This window comes from Mustelus asterias, chromosome 4 (assembly GCF_964213995.1).
Source record: "Mustelus asterias chromosome 4, sMusAst1.hap1.1, whole genome shotgun sequence".
Classification (NCBI taxonomy): domain Eukaryota; kingdom Metazoa; phylum Chordata; class Chondrichthyes; order Carcharhiniformes; family Triakidae; genus Mustelus; species Mustelus asterias.
Window position 1 is genome coordinate 144,148,709 of NC_135804.1, and position 15,717 is coordinate 144,164,425.

Below are 15,717 nucleotides of genomic sequence, written 5' to 3' on the forward strand. Positions count from 1 at the left end.
CTGGAAAATGTTTGTGTGCACTTAGATATTGGGTGAGGACAGGAATAGGCTCCAATGTAATAGCCTCAAGACTGAAGAACCCACCAACATTGGCAGGGAAAGTCCTGCCCCTTGTGGTTTTGTGACAGGCAAGTTGTGTTTGACAAACTTGTGAAAGTTCTTTGAGGATGTAACATGCTAAGTTTTTAAGTTTATTTATTAGTGTCACAAGTAGGCTTACAGTAACACTGCACTGAAGTTACTGTGAAAATCCCCTAGTCGCCACACTCCTGCGCCTGTTCGAATACACTGAGGGAGAATTTAGCATGACCAATGTGCCTAATCAGCACGTCTTTTGGACTGTGGGAGGAAACCAGAGTGTCCAAGGGAAACCCACGCAGACACAAGGAGAACGTGCAGACTCCGAACAGACAGTGACCCAAGCCGGGAATTGAACCCAGATCCCTGGTGCTGTGAGGCAGCAGTGCTAACCACTGTGCCACCATGCCATCCAAGCAGGGTGGATAAGGGGAACCAGCAGATTTCCAAAGAGCATTCAATAAAATGCCAGTTACTGTACAGGATCAGAGCTCATTGTGTTGTGAGCGATATATTAGCATTGTCAGAGAATTGGCTAATTTACGGAAAACATAGAGTGGTGACAAATAGGTCATTTTCAGGTTGGCAGACTGTGATTAAGTGGAGTGCCACAGAGATCAGTGCTGGGGCCTCAGCAATGTACAATCTATGATAATGACTTTGATGAAGGGACCGACTAAGTTCACTAGTGCCCCTTAGAGAAGAAAATCTTCATCCTTACTTGGTCTGGCCTACGTGTGACCCATGATGTGGAGATGCCGGCGTTGGACTGGGGTAAACACAGTAAGAAGTCTCACAACACCAGATTAAATTCTAACTGGTTTAACCTGGTATTGTGAGACTTCTTACTACATGTGACTTCAGACCCAAGTAATGTTCTTAATTGCCCTCTGAAATGCTGAGCAAGTCACTCAGTTCAAGAACAATTAGGGATGGCCAACAAATGCTGGCCTTATCAATATTGCTTCATTCCATGAAAGAATTAATTAAAGTAATTAGCAAATAATTATGAGGTGGTACATTTAGGAAGATGAAGGCAAATATATACTCCTTTGTAAACAAGTGTCGAGATATGATAGAGGAACAGGAAGATCTGGAATACACAAATCACTAAAAAGAATGACGCGTGTTAATAATGATGTGGAGTTGCCGATGTTGGACTGGGATGGGCACAGTAAGAAGTTTCACAACACCAGGTTAGAATCCAACAGGTTTATTTGGTAGCACGAGCTTTCAGAGCACTGCTCCTTCATCAGGTGAGTTGAACCCAACTCCCACTCACCTGGTGAAGGAGCAGTGCTCCGAAAGCTCGTGCTACCAAATAAACCTGTTGGACTTTAACCCTGGTGTTGTGAGACTACTTACTGTGCGGGTTAATAAGGCCATAACATCCTAAGCACTGGGACCCATTCCTAGAGGTATATAATTGAAAAGCAAAGAACTCCGGGTACATCGTCTGAGCTGTAATGTGAATGTCTTCATATTATAGCAAGGTTGTTGAGGTTCTGAAAAATGTGCAAAAGAGACGTACCAGAATGGTGCCATAATTGAAATGTTTCACCTATCAGGGATGAATAAATAGGCTAGCACTTAGAAAACTGTATTGTGACCTGATAGAGGTCTTTCAGATTATGAAAGGTTTTAATGGAGTAGATACGGAAAATATCTTTCTACTTATGGGTGAGACCAGACCAAGGGCCATAAACATAAGATCGTCACTTATAAATCCAATACATATATATATATGTATATATGATAAGTGTAATTTCCTTATCCAAAGTGTGTTTTGTGTAGAATGCATTATCACAAGGAGCGGTTGAGGTGATTGACAGACATGCGATCAAACACCTGAGGAGTGAAAGGAATAGGGAGAGATATTGATAGGGTTAGATGAAGAAGGGTGAGAGGATGGTGGTGTGGAGCATTAACATCAGTATAGGTTAGTTGAATTACCTCTTCCATTGCCATTAAAACTTTATAATACAGTGTAAAGTTACAGGGAAAAACGCTCTGCTCCCAAATTTCCTCAGGGTGCCCTGGTGGACTCCTGCTGAAACTCTGGCAGGAGTTCACAGGTACACGCTGGGAAATGACAGGGCCTCAGTTTTTTGGGGTTTTTGAGATCCTCTCTCCGTTCATCTGTATAAAGGAGATGGACTTCGGAATGCCTCTTTCTAAAGCCAGTAATGTTAGGAATGTTCAAAGGAGCAGATATTTCCTGGGATAGATCACTCTTCCCCAGCTTAACCAGGAGTTAGCCTTGTTACTGGTAAACCTAATGTCTGGCTATCATTGTCACTCAGGGCCAAGAGAGAAGAGGTGTATTGGATTCCAGGTGGATTGCAAGGGTTTTAAACAGGGACACACTCAATTTCCATTGTACTCGATAGACTTGGTATATTGTAACCTGAATAACAGCACTCATTAAATCCCTAATCTACATCCATCGCACAAGTACCATTTCACAGGCCAAAGAGACAACATACATTAAAGCACATTCCATCCCCACCCCCAAGTTAATATGAAATTCATGTCTGATGCTTTTAACCATTTAATTTGTGGCATTATGGCCTCAAACATGTTAATGAACAGTGTTAACAAAGAATCTAAACTATTTTTAAAAAGTACTTGGACATTTCATTGATGACAAACCACAGTGTATAACAGTTGCAACATTCCAACAATTGAACAGAATTTTTTTCCGTAATTTATAAGCAAACAAGTATCAGGTGATACTGCATTCCATACCTGGTGCCCCTGGGAAACCTGGAGCTCCCGGTATTCCATCGATGCCTGAATCACCTGGAGGACCTTGGAAACCAGGAGGGCCTGGGAGTCCAACACCTGGTGAGCCCCTCTCACCTGGGGGACCCTTTGGGCCGGCACGGCCTGGGAGACCTTTGGTACCCGGATAACCTCTTCCAGTGTCACCCTGTGTAACGCGAAGACCATCATCAGATACGATGAAACCATTTGTTAGTTCATTCACACTACCACCAATTGTAAAAAGTGCAGTATTACGTGTAACATCAAACCCTAATGATACTCACAGGTCTTCCTGAAGATCCGGGTAAGCCTGGGAAGCCATCCCGTCCCGGTTTTCCTGGAATTCCTGAAGGTCCCCTTGACCCTGGATTGCCAGGATCTCCCTTTGGCCCTACAAAACAGAATTTGTTTTGAAACATCTGAAAGCCTGTGATCTCGAAATTATGCTGCCCCATACAAAGATTTTAATATTTTAGCCTGAAATGCCTTTTGCAAGTCTTAGTGGAAGCAATAGCCCATCCACAATAAATGAGTGAAAATCTCTGTCGAATAGTGGTCAGAAGGATTTCAGAGAAGCCTGTTAAACTTCTTTAACCAAGAAAAATTATTGCAGAAAATCTAAAATAACAGCAGAAATTGACTGAAATATTAAGCAGATCAGATTTTTGATTTGATTTGATTTATTATTGTCACCTGCACTGGGATACAGTGAAAAGAATTGTTTCACCCGCGCTATACAGCCAAAGCATAGTGTTCAATTTGGGAAAATTGAAATTTGAGAAGGAAAGGAAAGGGTGCAGAATATAGTGTTACAGTCATAGCTAAGGTGTGGAGAAAGATCAACTTAATGCGAGGCAGGTCCATTCAAAAGTCCGATGGCAGCAGGGAAGAAGCTGTTCTTGAGTCGATTGGTACATGTCCTCAGGCTTTTTTATTTTTTTCCTGACGGAAGGAGGTGGAAGAGAGAATGTCCAGGGTCTGTGGGTCCTTAATTATGCTGGCTGCTTTGCCGAGGCAGCGGGAAGTGTAGACAGAGTCAGTGGGTGGGAGGCTGGTTTGTCTGATAGACTGGGCTACATTCAGGCTTACGTTGGGTTACATAAGGCTCAAGTTCAAGTTTATTTATTAGTTGCAAGTAAGGCTTACATTAACACTTCAATGAAGTTACTGTAAAATTCTCCTAGTCGCCACATTCTGGCACCTTAAGGCAGCATCCATGTGGAGACAAACATAGATAAATTTAGATCAATGTTGATTTGCCAAAACTAACTCTGTACTTGATTAAACTTTGACCTTGTAGCATCAACCCTCGTCATTTAATCGTTCCTGTCCTCTCCCCGATCAGACACTGCACTTTGCTCTCTCCTCCCTGCGCCTTTTCCTCATTTCCTTATTTGCTTAAAAACATCTATGTCTCATAAATTCTTCCTGTTTATGAAACATCCTGAAACTTTCACTCGATTTATCGCTCCCAGGTGCTACCTCAGCTGTGAATATTTCCATCATTCCCCATTCTTATTTCAAGCCTATCTAGACTGGAATTTCTAGCTCTTAGTTCTTTTTAAAAATCTGGTGCCTTTTTGTGTTTTCATTCAATGTTACAGCCAGTCAGATCCAACACTTACATGCCACAGTTACTTTATTGTGGACAGACCCAGCTCAATTTAACCAGGTTACTTGCTCCAGTTGGCGAGCGTGTTCGAAATACAGATACTGAATTGATGAGTTGTTCCTTCAGACAGCTGAACAGTGAGATCCTCTGCTAAATGGGCGAGCTGGTGTGACTGAGGAGAACTCACCTGGGGAGAGCTGCAACTGGCCTGAGGCTCCAGGGAAGAACAGAGTTGGGAGAAGGATACATGAATGCCAAGTAGAAGAAGTAACTTTAGGATTGGTATCAGGAAGCGTTTCCTCATACAAAAAGCAGTTCAGGCATGGAACAGTTAGCAGGTGCACTGATATTGTTCTGAAGACATGTCAACGCTGCGATGGAGCAAATGTTATGGTGTCTCTGGACATTAAACCTGAGATGGATCAAGTAGTCTTCTTTGTTCATTGTAGTGTTGTGGTTCTCCGATGACAAATGCAAGTATTTGGATTACTGATCATAGAATCCCTACACTGCAGAAGGAGGCCATTTGGCCCATCGAGTCTGCACTGACCACAATCCCACCCAGGCCCTATCCCCATAACCCCACATATTTACCCTACTAATCCCCTGACACGAGGGTCAATTTCGCATGGCCAGTCAACCTAACCTGCACATCTTTGGACTGTGGGAGGAAACCGGAGCACCCGGAGGAAACCCACGCAGACACGGGGAGAAAGTGCAAACTCCACACAGACAGTGACCCAAGCCGGGAATCGAACCCGGATCTCTGGTGCTATGAGGCAGCAGTGCTAACTACTGTGCCACCATGCCTCCCTGATGCAGGGCAGGATTGGGTTGCTTTGTGATGCTTCCCTGTCCCCATGATCAGTCAGCTCACTTTCACTCAGGAGCTCATGAAAAAAGGCCGACTCCTTGGGTGAGATACTGGAGTACTGGCTGCACCTACAGAAAGGTATCTCAGGATGTATCGCAATCTTTAAAAGGGGAGATCAGGAAGACTGCTGGCCATTGGAAGAATTATCCACTAACTGAAATGGGATATATACGCTTTCCAATCTTGGCAAAAGCTCTTATTCAGCTGTTAAAGACCTGATCAGATTGGAAGATTATTGTATTCTCTGTATCAGGGTGCTCGCAAAGGGAAGGAAAAATCCATTAAATGATGAAGGGGGTGACCTTACTGGCCCACCCCGCTGGATGATCGGCATGGGGAGTTGGTAAGATCACGCGAGAGGTGAAAAACCAGGTTCACGTCCGGTTTCTTGTCTCTCACGATGTTACTGGCTCCTGTCCTGCCGGTGTCATCAGCCTCATGCCTGGGAAGGACACAAGGCTGATTTAAATATTTATTATTAGTGAGCCCGCAACGCAGTCTGCAGCTGGCTTCCTGGGGGAAAAGATTCCTTCCACTCCACCTACTGGCGTGAATCACACTTTGCCTCATTTTTTCCCAAGTGCCATACGATTGCTTCTGGAAAAAAAAAATGGGCGCGACTCTCTCCTGTTTTCACGCTCGTTCGGCACTTGGAATTTGTTTGGTGAGATGGCCCCGAAGTCTTTTACGATGTCTTTAAGAAACATCTCATAGCTTGTCACATACAAAGAAACACTTCAAAATGCATTAATTGCTATTAAACGGCAAATCTTTCAGCCATGATTTTAGATGATGGTGATTGAGAGAAGATTATTGGCCAGAACACTGAAAGATCTTCCCACTCTTCCAATAATGCCCTGTGAAAGAAAACAAATTGCATTTGGGAAGGAAGTTCCCTGATTTTATCTTCCTTGTCATTCATTGGCAGCAGTCTCCTATTTTTCCAGAGACTTACATGGACATGCCCATCTTCTCACTTGCACAATGAGGGGACCCAAGTCAGGACAGTTTGTAAAGATGCAGCTTTTAGAGAATTCCTTCGTATTTTCTCTGGAGCTATCCAATTTTTTAAAAAAACAACTAATGTCCCTTGAGATTTAATGAGGAAATGCAGGGTACACTGTGGAGCAGAACTTTCAGATTGTTGATTTGTGCTGAGTTGACCGTGTTGTCAGCAGCAGAATTTCAATAAATCCCCAAATAAGAGAATGGCATGTTCCTGAGGAAGGCTTCCCAGTCTTGCACCATCTTGCTGAGTCCATGAAAAGATTAGCCTTGATTTGATTGAATGGCGGAGCAGGCTCGAAGGGCCAAAATGGCCGACTACTGCTCCTATTTCTTATATGCTGCACTGACAGCAGGTCTGGACATAAGAATAAAAAAACCTGCCTCAGAGAGTCACTCATAAACATCAAATCCAATGAGTTGGGTACAATGGAAAGCGGAACTTTCTGCTCCATGTTTTGGAATGTGATTGTGTGCAGAAATGGTCAAGTTTTATTCGTACCCTTTGCTGATGTAACTGATGAGTCTCCCTTCTGTCCTTTTGGACCCGATCCTCCCCGTACGCCCGGAATACCCTAAAAGTCAAAAGGAAATGTCAGCATTTCTACATTTGCAGTCAATCCACTTATAAATGTCTGCACTTTGGTCTCTTCAGAAGGGAGGGTGGTGATGGTGGAGAATGATTTCCTTTTGGCAATGAATTCAAGGCTTTATTTATAAGGCTTGGTCTTACCATTTTGCCACATTAGTTCATGTCCTCTCGTTGACTGGTGGGTTCCTCGATACACATGTGAAAATACTGTGCACGGTTTAATATTCTCCACTAATTACAGACTAACTCAAGAAGAATGAAATATAGAATCACTACAGTGCAGAACGAGGCCATTTGGCCCACTGTGCCTGTACTGACAACAATCCCACCGTGGCCCTATTCCCCATGTATCTACCCTGCTAATCTCCCTGATGCTAAGGGGCAATTTAGCATGGCCAATCCACCTAACTCACACCTCTTTGGACTGTGGGAGGAAACCGGAGCACCCGGAGGAAACCCACGCAGAGACGGGGAGAAGGAGCAAACTCCACACAGACAGTGACCCAGGCCGGGAACTGAACCCGGGTCCCTGCGGCTGTGAAGCAGCAGTGCTAACCACTGTACCAGTGTGCTGCCCACTGCAGATACAGGCTGGGATCTTCCACCGCCCCCCTCCCCACCCCCCACCTTTGCACCGGGTAGGTTGCAAAGGGGGGGGGAGAGGAGCTCCCCTTCCCCCCTCCCCCCCCCCCCCCCCCCCCACCACCAATCAAATGGCAGGTGGGCTTAACACCTGACTGGTCTCTGAAGGTGTGCACTTGGCAAGCAGACATCCCCAGGGGAGAACAGTGAACTCCATCGCTTAATTTGGTTCTGCGTTTTCTCATGTTATTTTTAATAGTGCAAAACAAATCCCAGCCGCAAAAAAGTAACAGTCAGCTACTTACTGGAGAACCCGGCTGCCCCGGAGGCCCAGGTGGTCCTGGATTTCCACACTGGCCTTTCCCACTGTTGAATCCAGGCGTTCCTGGCTCGCCAGGTGGCCCCGGAGGCCCTTGAACTCCACCTCCAGTAATCACCCCATTGCAGGCACAGTCCCCAGGATCACCTGACAAAAAAGAAACAGAATCAGGCAAATTCGGTCTCGGAAGAAGCGATTGTTGAAACGATGGGTAATAGCATACAGCAAAGTGAACTCTTAGGACTCGTTCCAGGACTGAGGCCCTGACTGGAGGTGAGGTTGGAGAGCTCGATAGTCCCAATGGAAAGTTACAAAGAGATTTGAAGGAGAGGATGGAGATGCAATATTTAATGGATTGAAGCAATGATGATGAGCAACTGGAAGAGGGCCAGTTGACATGCTTAGTCCTCATGTAATGTTACAGCAACAGCCACACAACAGCAGATCAACACGCAAAAAATTCTCATCACATTTCTTCCAAGGGGCTTTATATATCAAACCATGACAAAATGGTTGCTAATCCAGGCAAGGCTTCAGGTCAGGCTAGGGCAGTTATTAGTGACTTCTTGTTCTCTGAGAAACAGATGACATTGGGTGGAATTTAATGCCTTCAATTGCAGTAGGTTTGGAGCCAAGTGGGCATTTAATCGGGCAGGAGGGTGCCAGGTGGGGACCTGGCCACATTCCCGCCTCTGCTCCAGTTAAGTCTGGGGGTGGGATGACTTATGAATGGGCTCCTCATCCAAAAACCAATGACTGCCCATTTAGCCACTGCTAGTATCTAACCAGCAGTGGATGGGGCAGTCACCACATGGGAAACTCATAAAACAAACCAACTCATGTTTGTCTGCAACCTCCTAGAAAGGGTTCCTCGTTGTTGGTACTCAGTTCTTGATTGAGGGACCCGGCATCAGGAACGTGGGTCCCACTGAGAGCCATCCCCCCCTGCTCCTTCCTCTGACTCCCCTGCCACCCTAGCCAGTGACCCCTGCCCCACGATCCCCATTCTGCCCTCGCTCACCTGTGGCCCCTTGCTGGTGCTGGGCCTATGGTGGTTACCTCACCAGTATCTGCCATCGTTCTCCTGGTGGTGCTGGTGGCATTGAGGTGCCAGCATCTAATTGGCTGGCAGCTCTCAGGGGAGGGAGTTCTGCCCTGAGGGTCCTCGATCCTGGGGCAGGCCAACCACTGGCCACTTAAGTTCCTGATAGGCACTTAACATGTCGGACCTTCCTCAATGGAGGTGATGGATGTGACCCCTGGCGCCTGAATTGATTCCACTCATTGTGTAGCTATGTCATGCACAGGCCATGTTGAAGAATGCACTAGACAATAGTTTGATATGCGACCAGCTAATACCACCAGAGATGGCTAGCAATCAGCCTCAACGAAACAGTTGAGATCAATGTTATCTCTGTTACAATTTTCCTGCAAATCTGCAGCAAAACTGTGCAATTGTAAACCCCCTCCCCACCACTCGTTGATAGGAAGCTTTACATTGAAGATCCCTTCCATTGTGTTGTGTGGCCCTACCACTGTACTAAATGGGATAGACTTTGAACAGATCTAGCAACGCAAGACTGGGCATCCATGTGGTGGTGTGGGCCATCAGCAGCAGCAGAATTCTACTCAACCACAATCTGTAACCTCATGGCCCTGGCATATCCCCCACTCTACCATTATCACCAAACCAGGGGATCAGCCCTGGTCCAGTGAAGAGTGCAGGAGGACATGCGGTGTCCACCTGAAGCTACAGCACAGGACTACTTGCATTCCAAACGGTACAAGCAGCAAGTGACAGTCAGAGCTAAGCAATTCAACAATCAACAGATCAGATTTAAGCTCTGCCATATCCAGCTGTGAATGGTGAACAATTAAACAACTCACTGGAGGAGGAGGAGGCTCCACAAATATCATCATCCTCATTGATGGAGAAGTCATTTGTGCCAAAGATAAGGCTGAAGCATTCGCAACAACCTTCAGCCAGAAGTACCGAGTGGATGATCCCATCTCAGCCTCCTCCAGAGATCCCCAGCATCACAGATGTCAGTCTTCAGCCAATTCGATTCACTCCACATGACATCAAGAAAAGGCTGAAGGCACTTTTTATTTTCATTTATGGGATCTCAGCATCGCTGACTGGGTCAGCATTGCCAATCCCTAATTGAGCCAAGGGCATTTTAAGAGTCAACCACATTGCCGTGGGTCTAGAGTTACATGTAGGCCAGACCAGGTAAAGAAGGCAGATTGCCTTCCCTAAAGGACATTAGTGGCCAGATGGGATTTAATAACATGGTCATCATTAGACTTTTTTTGTAATTCCATATTTTTCCAGGTTCAAATTTCACCATCTGCCATGGTGGGATTCGAACACAGGACCCCCAGAACATTACCGTAACTCTATGGATTACTAGTCCAATGACAGTACCACTGCCTCCCGCTGTCCAAAGATGTGCGGGTTCAGTTGATTGGCCATGCTAAATTGACCCTAGTGTCAGGGGATTAGCAGGGCAAATATGTGGAGTTATGGGAATGGGATTGTGGTCGATGCAGACTCGATGGGCCGAATGGCTTCCTTCTGCACTGTAGGGTTTCTATGATTATGCGGAAATGGGATGCTGTGTTTCCTCCATTACAACAGTGACTACACTTCCAAAGTGCTTGCCTACGGAAGTTGCCTTGGGCTATGAGAATGAGTCAAAGGTATTGGGAGACAGTCTAAATCATGGCATTGAAGAAACCAATAAACCCATAGACAAGGAGGGTCCAAAACATTTACTCACCTCTAGTTCCTTTATTTCCCCTGAATCCTGGTGGTCCAGAAGGTCCAGGCAAGCCTGGATATCCACCTGGTCCACTGGTTCCTGTCCGAACATCTGAGGCACCTGGTTTAAAAAGAACAATAAGCTTAGTCATGCACCCTCAAGCAGATGGAAGTGAAAATGAAAGTGGGCTTCAGTTTACAGTTTCTTACAGTTTAGTGGGGATCTTGCTGTGCACAAGTTGGCTGCCGTCTTTCCAACAACTCAATAGTGACTAGACTTCAAACAAACTTTGTTTGTTGTAAAGCAGCTTGCAACATCCCGAGGATGTGAAAAGCGCGATAGGAGTGCAAGTTCCTTCTCTCCTTTAATTGTGAGCTTTTGCATTGGAAAATATATTAGAGCCCAGTGCTCCATTCAGTAACTTTGTGCACGGATTAACATAAAGGAATGAGACTTACCCTTGCAGCATGGGCAGTTGCTCTTTGTTGTTAGACATTTTCCCCAAACCATCTTACTTATTCAATAGAGCACCAGCAGCTTTGCTCAAAATGATCCAGAACATTCAGAAGCTATTCCTAATAAGAATCAGCAGATAAATGCACAACTCTTACACAACTGCACTGCTCCCTGTGCTGCATTACATACCTGGTGAACCCGGAGCTCCGGGTGGGCCTGGTAAACCTGGTGGACCTTCAGGCCCTGGCTGTGAAAATATCATTCTTCCTGGGGCACCCTTTTCACCTTTAGGTCCCCCAATACCTGGGAATCCTGGCAAACCCTTGGAACCTAACCGACAGAGAGAAAAATGGAATGTTTATTGATTTGATTTGATTTATTATTGTCACATGTACAGTGAGAAGTATTGTTTCTTGCACGTGATACAGACAAAGCATACTGTACATAGAGAAGGAAAGGAGAGGGTGCAGAATGTAAAAGAGTTAGAGTTGATTTTTAAAAGCATAGAACGAGAATAAAAGATAGAATTAGAGAGTATGCTGGGCACAGCTCGCAAGAAGTCGCCATGTTCCGGCGCCATCTTGGCATTGTTGAGTGAAATGGCAATAATCTCCCCACACGTGATTGAAATGTTGGCTGAGATTCCCCCCCACCCCACCCCCACCAATCGACAGGATCTTCAGATCCCCCCGGCAGTCAATGGACTTTTACCTGACCCACCACATAAGACCATAAGACATAGGAGCAGAATTAGGCCACTCGGCCCATCGAGTCTGCTCCGCCATTCAATCATGGCTGATATTTTTCTCATCCCCATTCTCCTGCCTTTTCCCTATAACCCTTGATCCCCGTATTAATCCAAAACCTATCTATCTCTGTCTTAAAGACACGCAATGACCTGGCCTCCACAGACTTCTGCGGCAAAGATATCCACAGGTTCACTACTCTCTGGCTGAAGAAATTCCTCCTCATCTCTGTTTTAAAGGATTGCCCCTTTAGTCTGAGGTTGTGTCCTCTGGTTCTAGCTTTTCCTACGAGCGGAAACATCCTCTCCATGTTCACGCTATCCAGGCCTCCCAGTATCCTGTAAGTTTCAATAAGATCCCCCCCTTCATCCTTCTAAACTCCAACGAGTACAGAACTCAACAATTCCTCATACGACAAGCTCTTCATTCCAGGGATCATTCTTGTGAACCTCCTCTGGACCCTTTCCAAGGCCAGCACATCCTTCCTTAGATACGAGCCCAAAACTGCTCACAATGCTCCGAATGGGGTCTGGCCAGAGCCTTATACAGCCTCAGAGTACATCCCTGCTCTTGTATTCTATACATCTCCCAAACAACCTCTGCAGGCAGACACTCTCTCACTCCCTCCTCACTTTTAATCAACAGTCAACATTAATAAGTTAACATGAAGAGACATTTATAAGTTCCTTATCTACACACACATAACACCCTGCATGTTCACAGCAAAGTGAACTTGAGTTCAGAACTTTAAAAATAAAGCAAATCCCAGAATATACAAGTTATCTTGAGATTCAGCTCTTGCATGCAGTCAAACAAAAAAAAAATTTCACAAAATACAAATGTTGGTCACGTCTTTCTACCTAAGAATTGGGAGTCCCTATCCACTCGGACAACAATCTGGGCGGGTTGGGAAAGGAATCGGAATACATCAGAGCACCAGTTAGAAACAAGTCATGTTTGACTAAAAGTCTATGGTCTCTAAAAGGTTCATCTAGGTAAACATGCCACATGATGTGGAGCTCAGCTCAAAGGGCCAGGAAGTTTTCGGGTGCAGTCCCAAGAAAGAACTGGAATGACTGATCTCAACAGTAGAATAAATATAGAGCTAAAGGTAGATTCAACACCTTTGACCCTGGAGGTGAAGAACCCTCGAAATACGAACCAAAGAAGCTAGGCTCAAACAATTTAGGTTGATTGGCCAAGCTAAATTGACTAGGGTGTCCCAAGAGGATTAGCAGGGTAAATATGTGGGGTTATGGGGATAGGGTCTGGGTGGGATTGTAGTCTGTGCGCACTTGATGGGCCAAATGGCCTCCTTCTGCACAGTGGGGATTCTATGATTCTATGAATTTTGAAATGAGCAATGGTCCTAAGCTGCATTTATGCTGTGTGCACATCTCCTGATTCACTGGTCTCAAGCAGCTTGGAAGCAACTGGCCAGATGTGCACAGGGTGGTAGCTGGGAAGATGCAGAAAAAAATGGGTCTTTTTGGCCATCAGCCTTGGTGAATTGGGTGCAGTTGTGACTTGCCTTTCATGATGCTAGATATAAAAGCAAAATAACTCACAAAGAACCAATTGTGCGAACAGAGAGTAAATTCTCAATCAGAATATAATGAAGTTGAAATTGTAATTATTAGTGTCACAGCTAGACTTACATTAATACTGCAATGAGGTTATTGTGAAAATCCTTTAGTCTCCAGACTCCAGCACCTGGTCAGGTGCACTGAGGGAGAATTTAACATGGTCAATTCACCTAACAAGCACGTCTTTTGGACTGTGGGAGGAAACTGGGGCACCGGAAGGAAACCCACGCAGACACAGGGAGAACGTGCAGGCTCTACACAGACAGTGACCCAAGGCAAGAATCGAACCCAGGTCCCTGGAGCTGTGAGGCAACAGTGCTAACCACTGTGCCACCATGCCACCCATACCGTGCTACCGTGCAAGGGAGCAGGTGGCTGTCGAGTTTGCTGTGCCACTAGATAGGATCATGGGTAATCTTCAACTGAACTCTGCATCCTATCCCCACATACCATGATTCCCTTCGTGTCCAAACATCTATCAATCCCAGACTTGAATAAACTCAAATGACTGCACAGCCCTCTGTGGTGGAACATTACCAAGAATCATTACGTTCTGAGTGAAGAAATATTTCCTCATTTTAGTCCAAAATGGCTGACTCATTCTCCTGAGATTCTGATCCCCAGTTCTCTCATCAGCCTCTCAGGATGTCCCCAGGGTAAGCTGGTGTTAAAATAATACTAATTGCAAAATCTAGACCTCTATCCAGATTTCACCTCTGGTTGATGTGGCCAAGGCAGATGTTTTCCAAATGCAGCAGCCACCATTATTTGGAAATTGTCGAGGTATCATGCTTTCCCCTTCGGTGTTCTGAGTTCCACAAATTAAAATTACTCTAGAACTTAAGAAAATCTGAAAATAAAACTTTGGATGAGGTCTGATTTCTGATTAGAGGTGTCAGGGAAAAAGCCTGCTGTAGCTCCGAGATGAAAATCCTGTTCAATCACGCGATAATTCTACACACACAAAACGTACCTTGAGTTTGTGCTGGAGGGCCTGGACGTCCTTGTAATCCTGGTGGACCTTGAAAACCTCGCGTTCCTGGAGGACCTGGTGGTCCCAGCAAGCCTGGATCTCCAGGAGGACCTGTAATTGGAAAACAGGGGTCAAAGTTCAGGACCATACCCTGGAAAAAACTTTTTTTAAAAAAATATTCATTCGTGGGACATGGGCGTCTCTGGCTGGCCAGCATTAATTGCCTATCCCTAATTGCCCTTGGCTAGGCCATTTCAGAGGGTAGATGAGAGTCAACCACGTTGCTGTGGCTCTGGAATCACATGTCGGCCAGACCGGGTAAGGACGGCAGATTTCCTTCCCTAAAGGACATTAGTGAACCAGATGGGTTTTCCGACAATCGTCCATGGTTTCACTGTCATCAGTACATTCTTAATTCCGGATATTTTTTATTGAATTCAAATTCCACCATCTGTCATGGCAGGATTCGAACCCAGGTCCCCAAAACATTAGTTGAGTTTCTGGATTAAAGTCTAGCAATAATACCACTAGGCCATCACCTCCCATGGTATGCTTGGAATCACTCTGTGATTCTCACATATTTCATCTCTCCAAAAACCATGACACAAATGAGATTATATAATTTTGAGATTCCTGGAACAACATTTTGATCTATTCTACTGTATAGTGAGATTCCTTCCGTGAAATATGGGAGAGCTGATTAACTGCTGAAATACTTCAGCAGGTCCAAGGTTCCTCCACCACAACACAGAATTTCTACCAACCGACAACAGTTTCCCCTCATATTTTCACTCCATCTCTTCTAGAGGCACTGACTCCCATTGGGATACAGTTGTAGGGACAGTGGTCCATGCTTACATGTGAGGCTTAGCTCAATGAACTGCAGCAGTTCAAGAAGGTAGCTCATCTTCAGCTTCTCAAGGGATGGGCAATAAAAGCTGCCCTCGGCAGCAATGCCCAAAAAAATGTGCAAGTCCTGACAGTGAATGTTGTCTATCAAACTATGGGGCATTAAAACTGGGCCAAGTCCTGTTTTCACACAGGGTGCCTCTCTACAGCAGGACTCACCCATTCGGATTAGAAATAGGGAACATGCATTGACTATAGTAAACAGTAATATAACTGGCTCACACCAGCATCTCACAGCATAGACAAGGATTGAAAGAGGAACCAGTCAGATTGGCATTGCTCAGTTCCAACATTGGAAGCCACCACAGCTAACCCAGTGGTAAATGCCCATGTGTCGATATCAGATCTGGGAGTGGGTACTCTGCTTCTGAACCTAAGATTCTCATCCTCCCTATCTCTGTAATCTCCTTCTGTCTGACAACCACAAAGGTTGGAACGAAGCCCAGTCCATCAC

General features: G+C 45.3%; 1 protein-coding gene across 6 annotated transcripts in view; it reads right to left on the reverse strand.

The window, feature by feature from the left end:
- The window catches only part of col4a6 (collagen, type IV, alpha 6), a 389,276-nt gene that overhangs the window by 79,412 nt on the left and 294,147 nt on the right, over nucleotides 1-15,717 (reverse strand). For all 6 annotated transcript variants that reach the window (XM_078211871.1, XM_078211872.1, XM_078211874.1 and 3 more), the window contains exons 19-25: nucleotides 14,355-14,465; nucleotides 11,239-11,379; nucleotides 10,612-10,713; nucleotides 7,815-7,975; nucleotides 6,838-6,910; nucleotides 3,129-3,235; nucleotides 2,827-3,010 (exon numbers count right to left, since the gene is read on the reverse strand). In XM_078211871.1, the coding sequence (XP_078067997.1) occupies nucleotides 2,827-3,010; nucleotides 3,129-3,235; nucleotides 6,838-6,910; nucleotides 7,815-7,975; nucleotides 10,612-10,713; nucleotides 11,239-11,379; nucleotides 14,355-14,465 (879 nt within the window). The remainder of the gene's footprint in view (nucleotides 1-2,826; nucleotides 3,011-3,128; nucleotides 3,236-6,837; nucleotides 6,911-7,814; nucleotides 7,976-10,611; nucleotides 10,714-11,238; nucleotides 11,380-14,354; nucleotides 14,466-15,717) is intronic.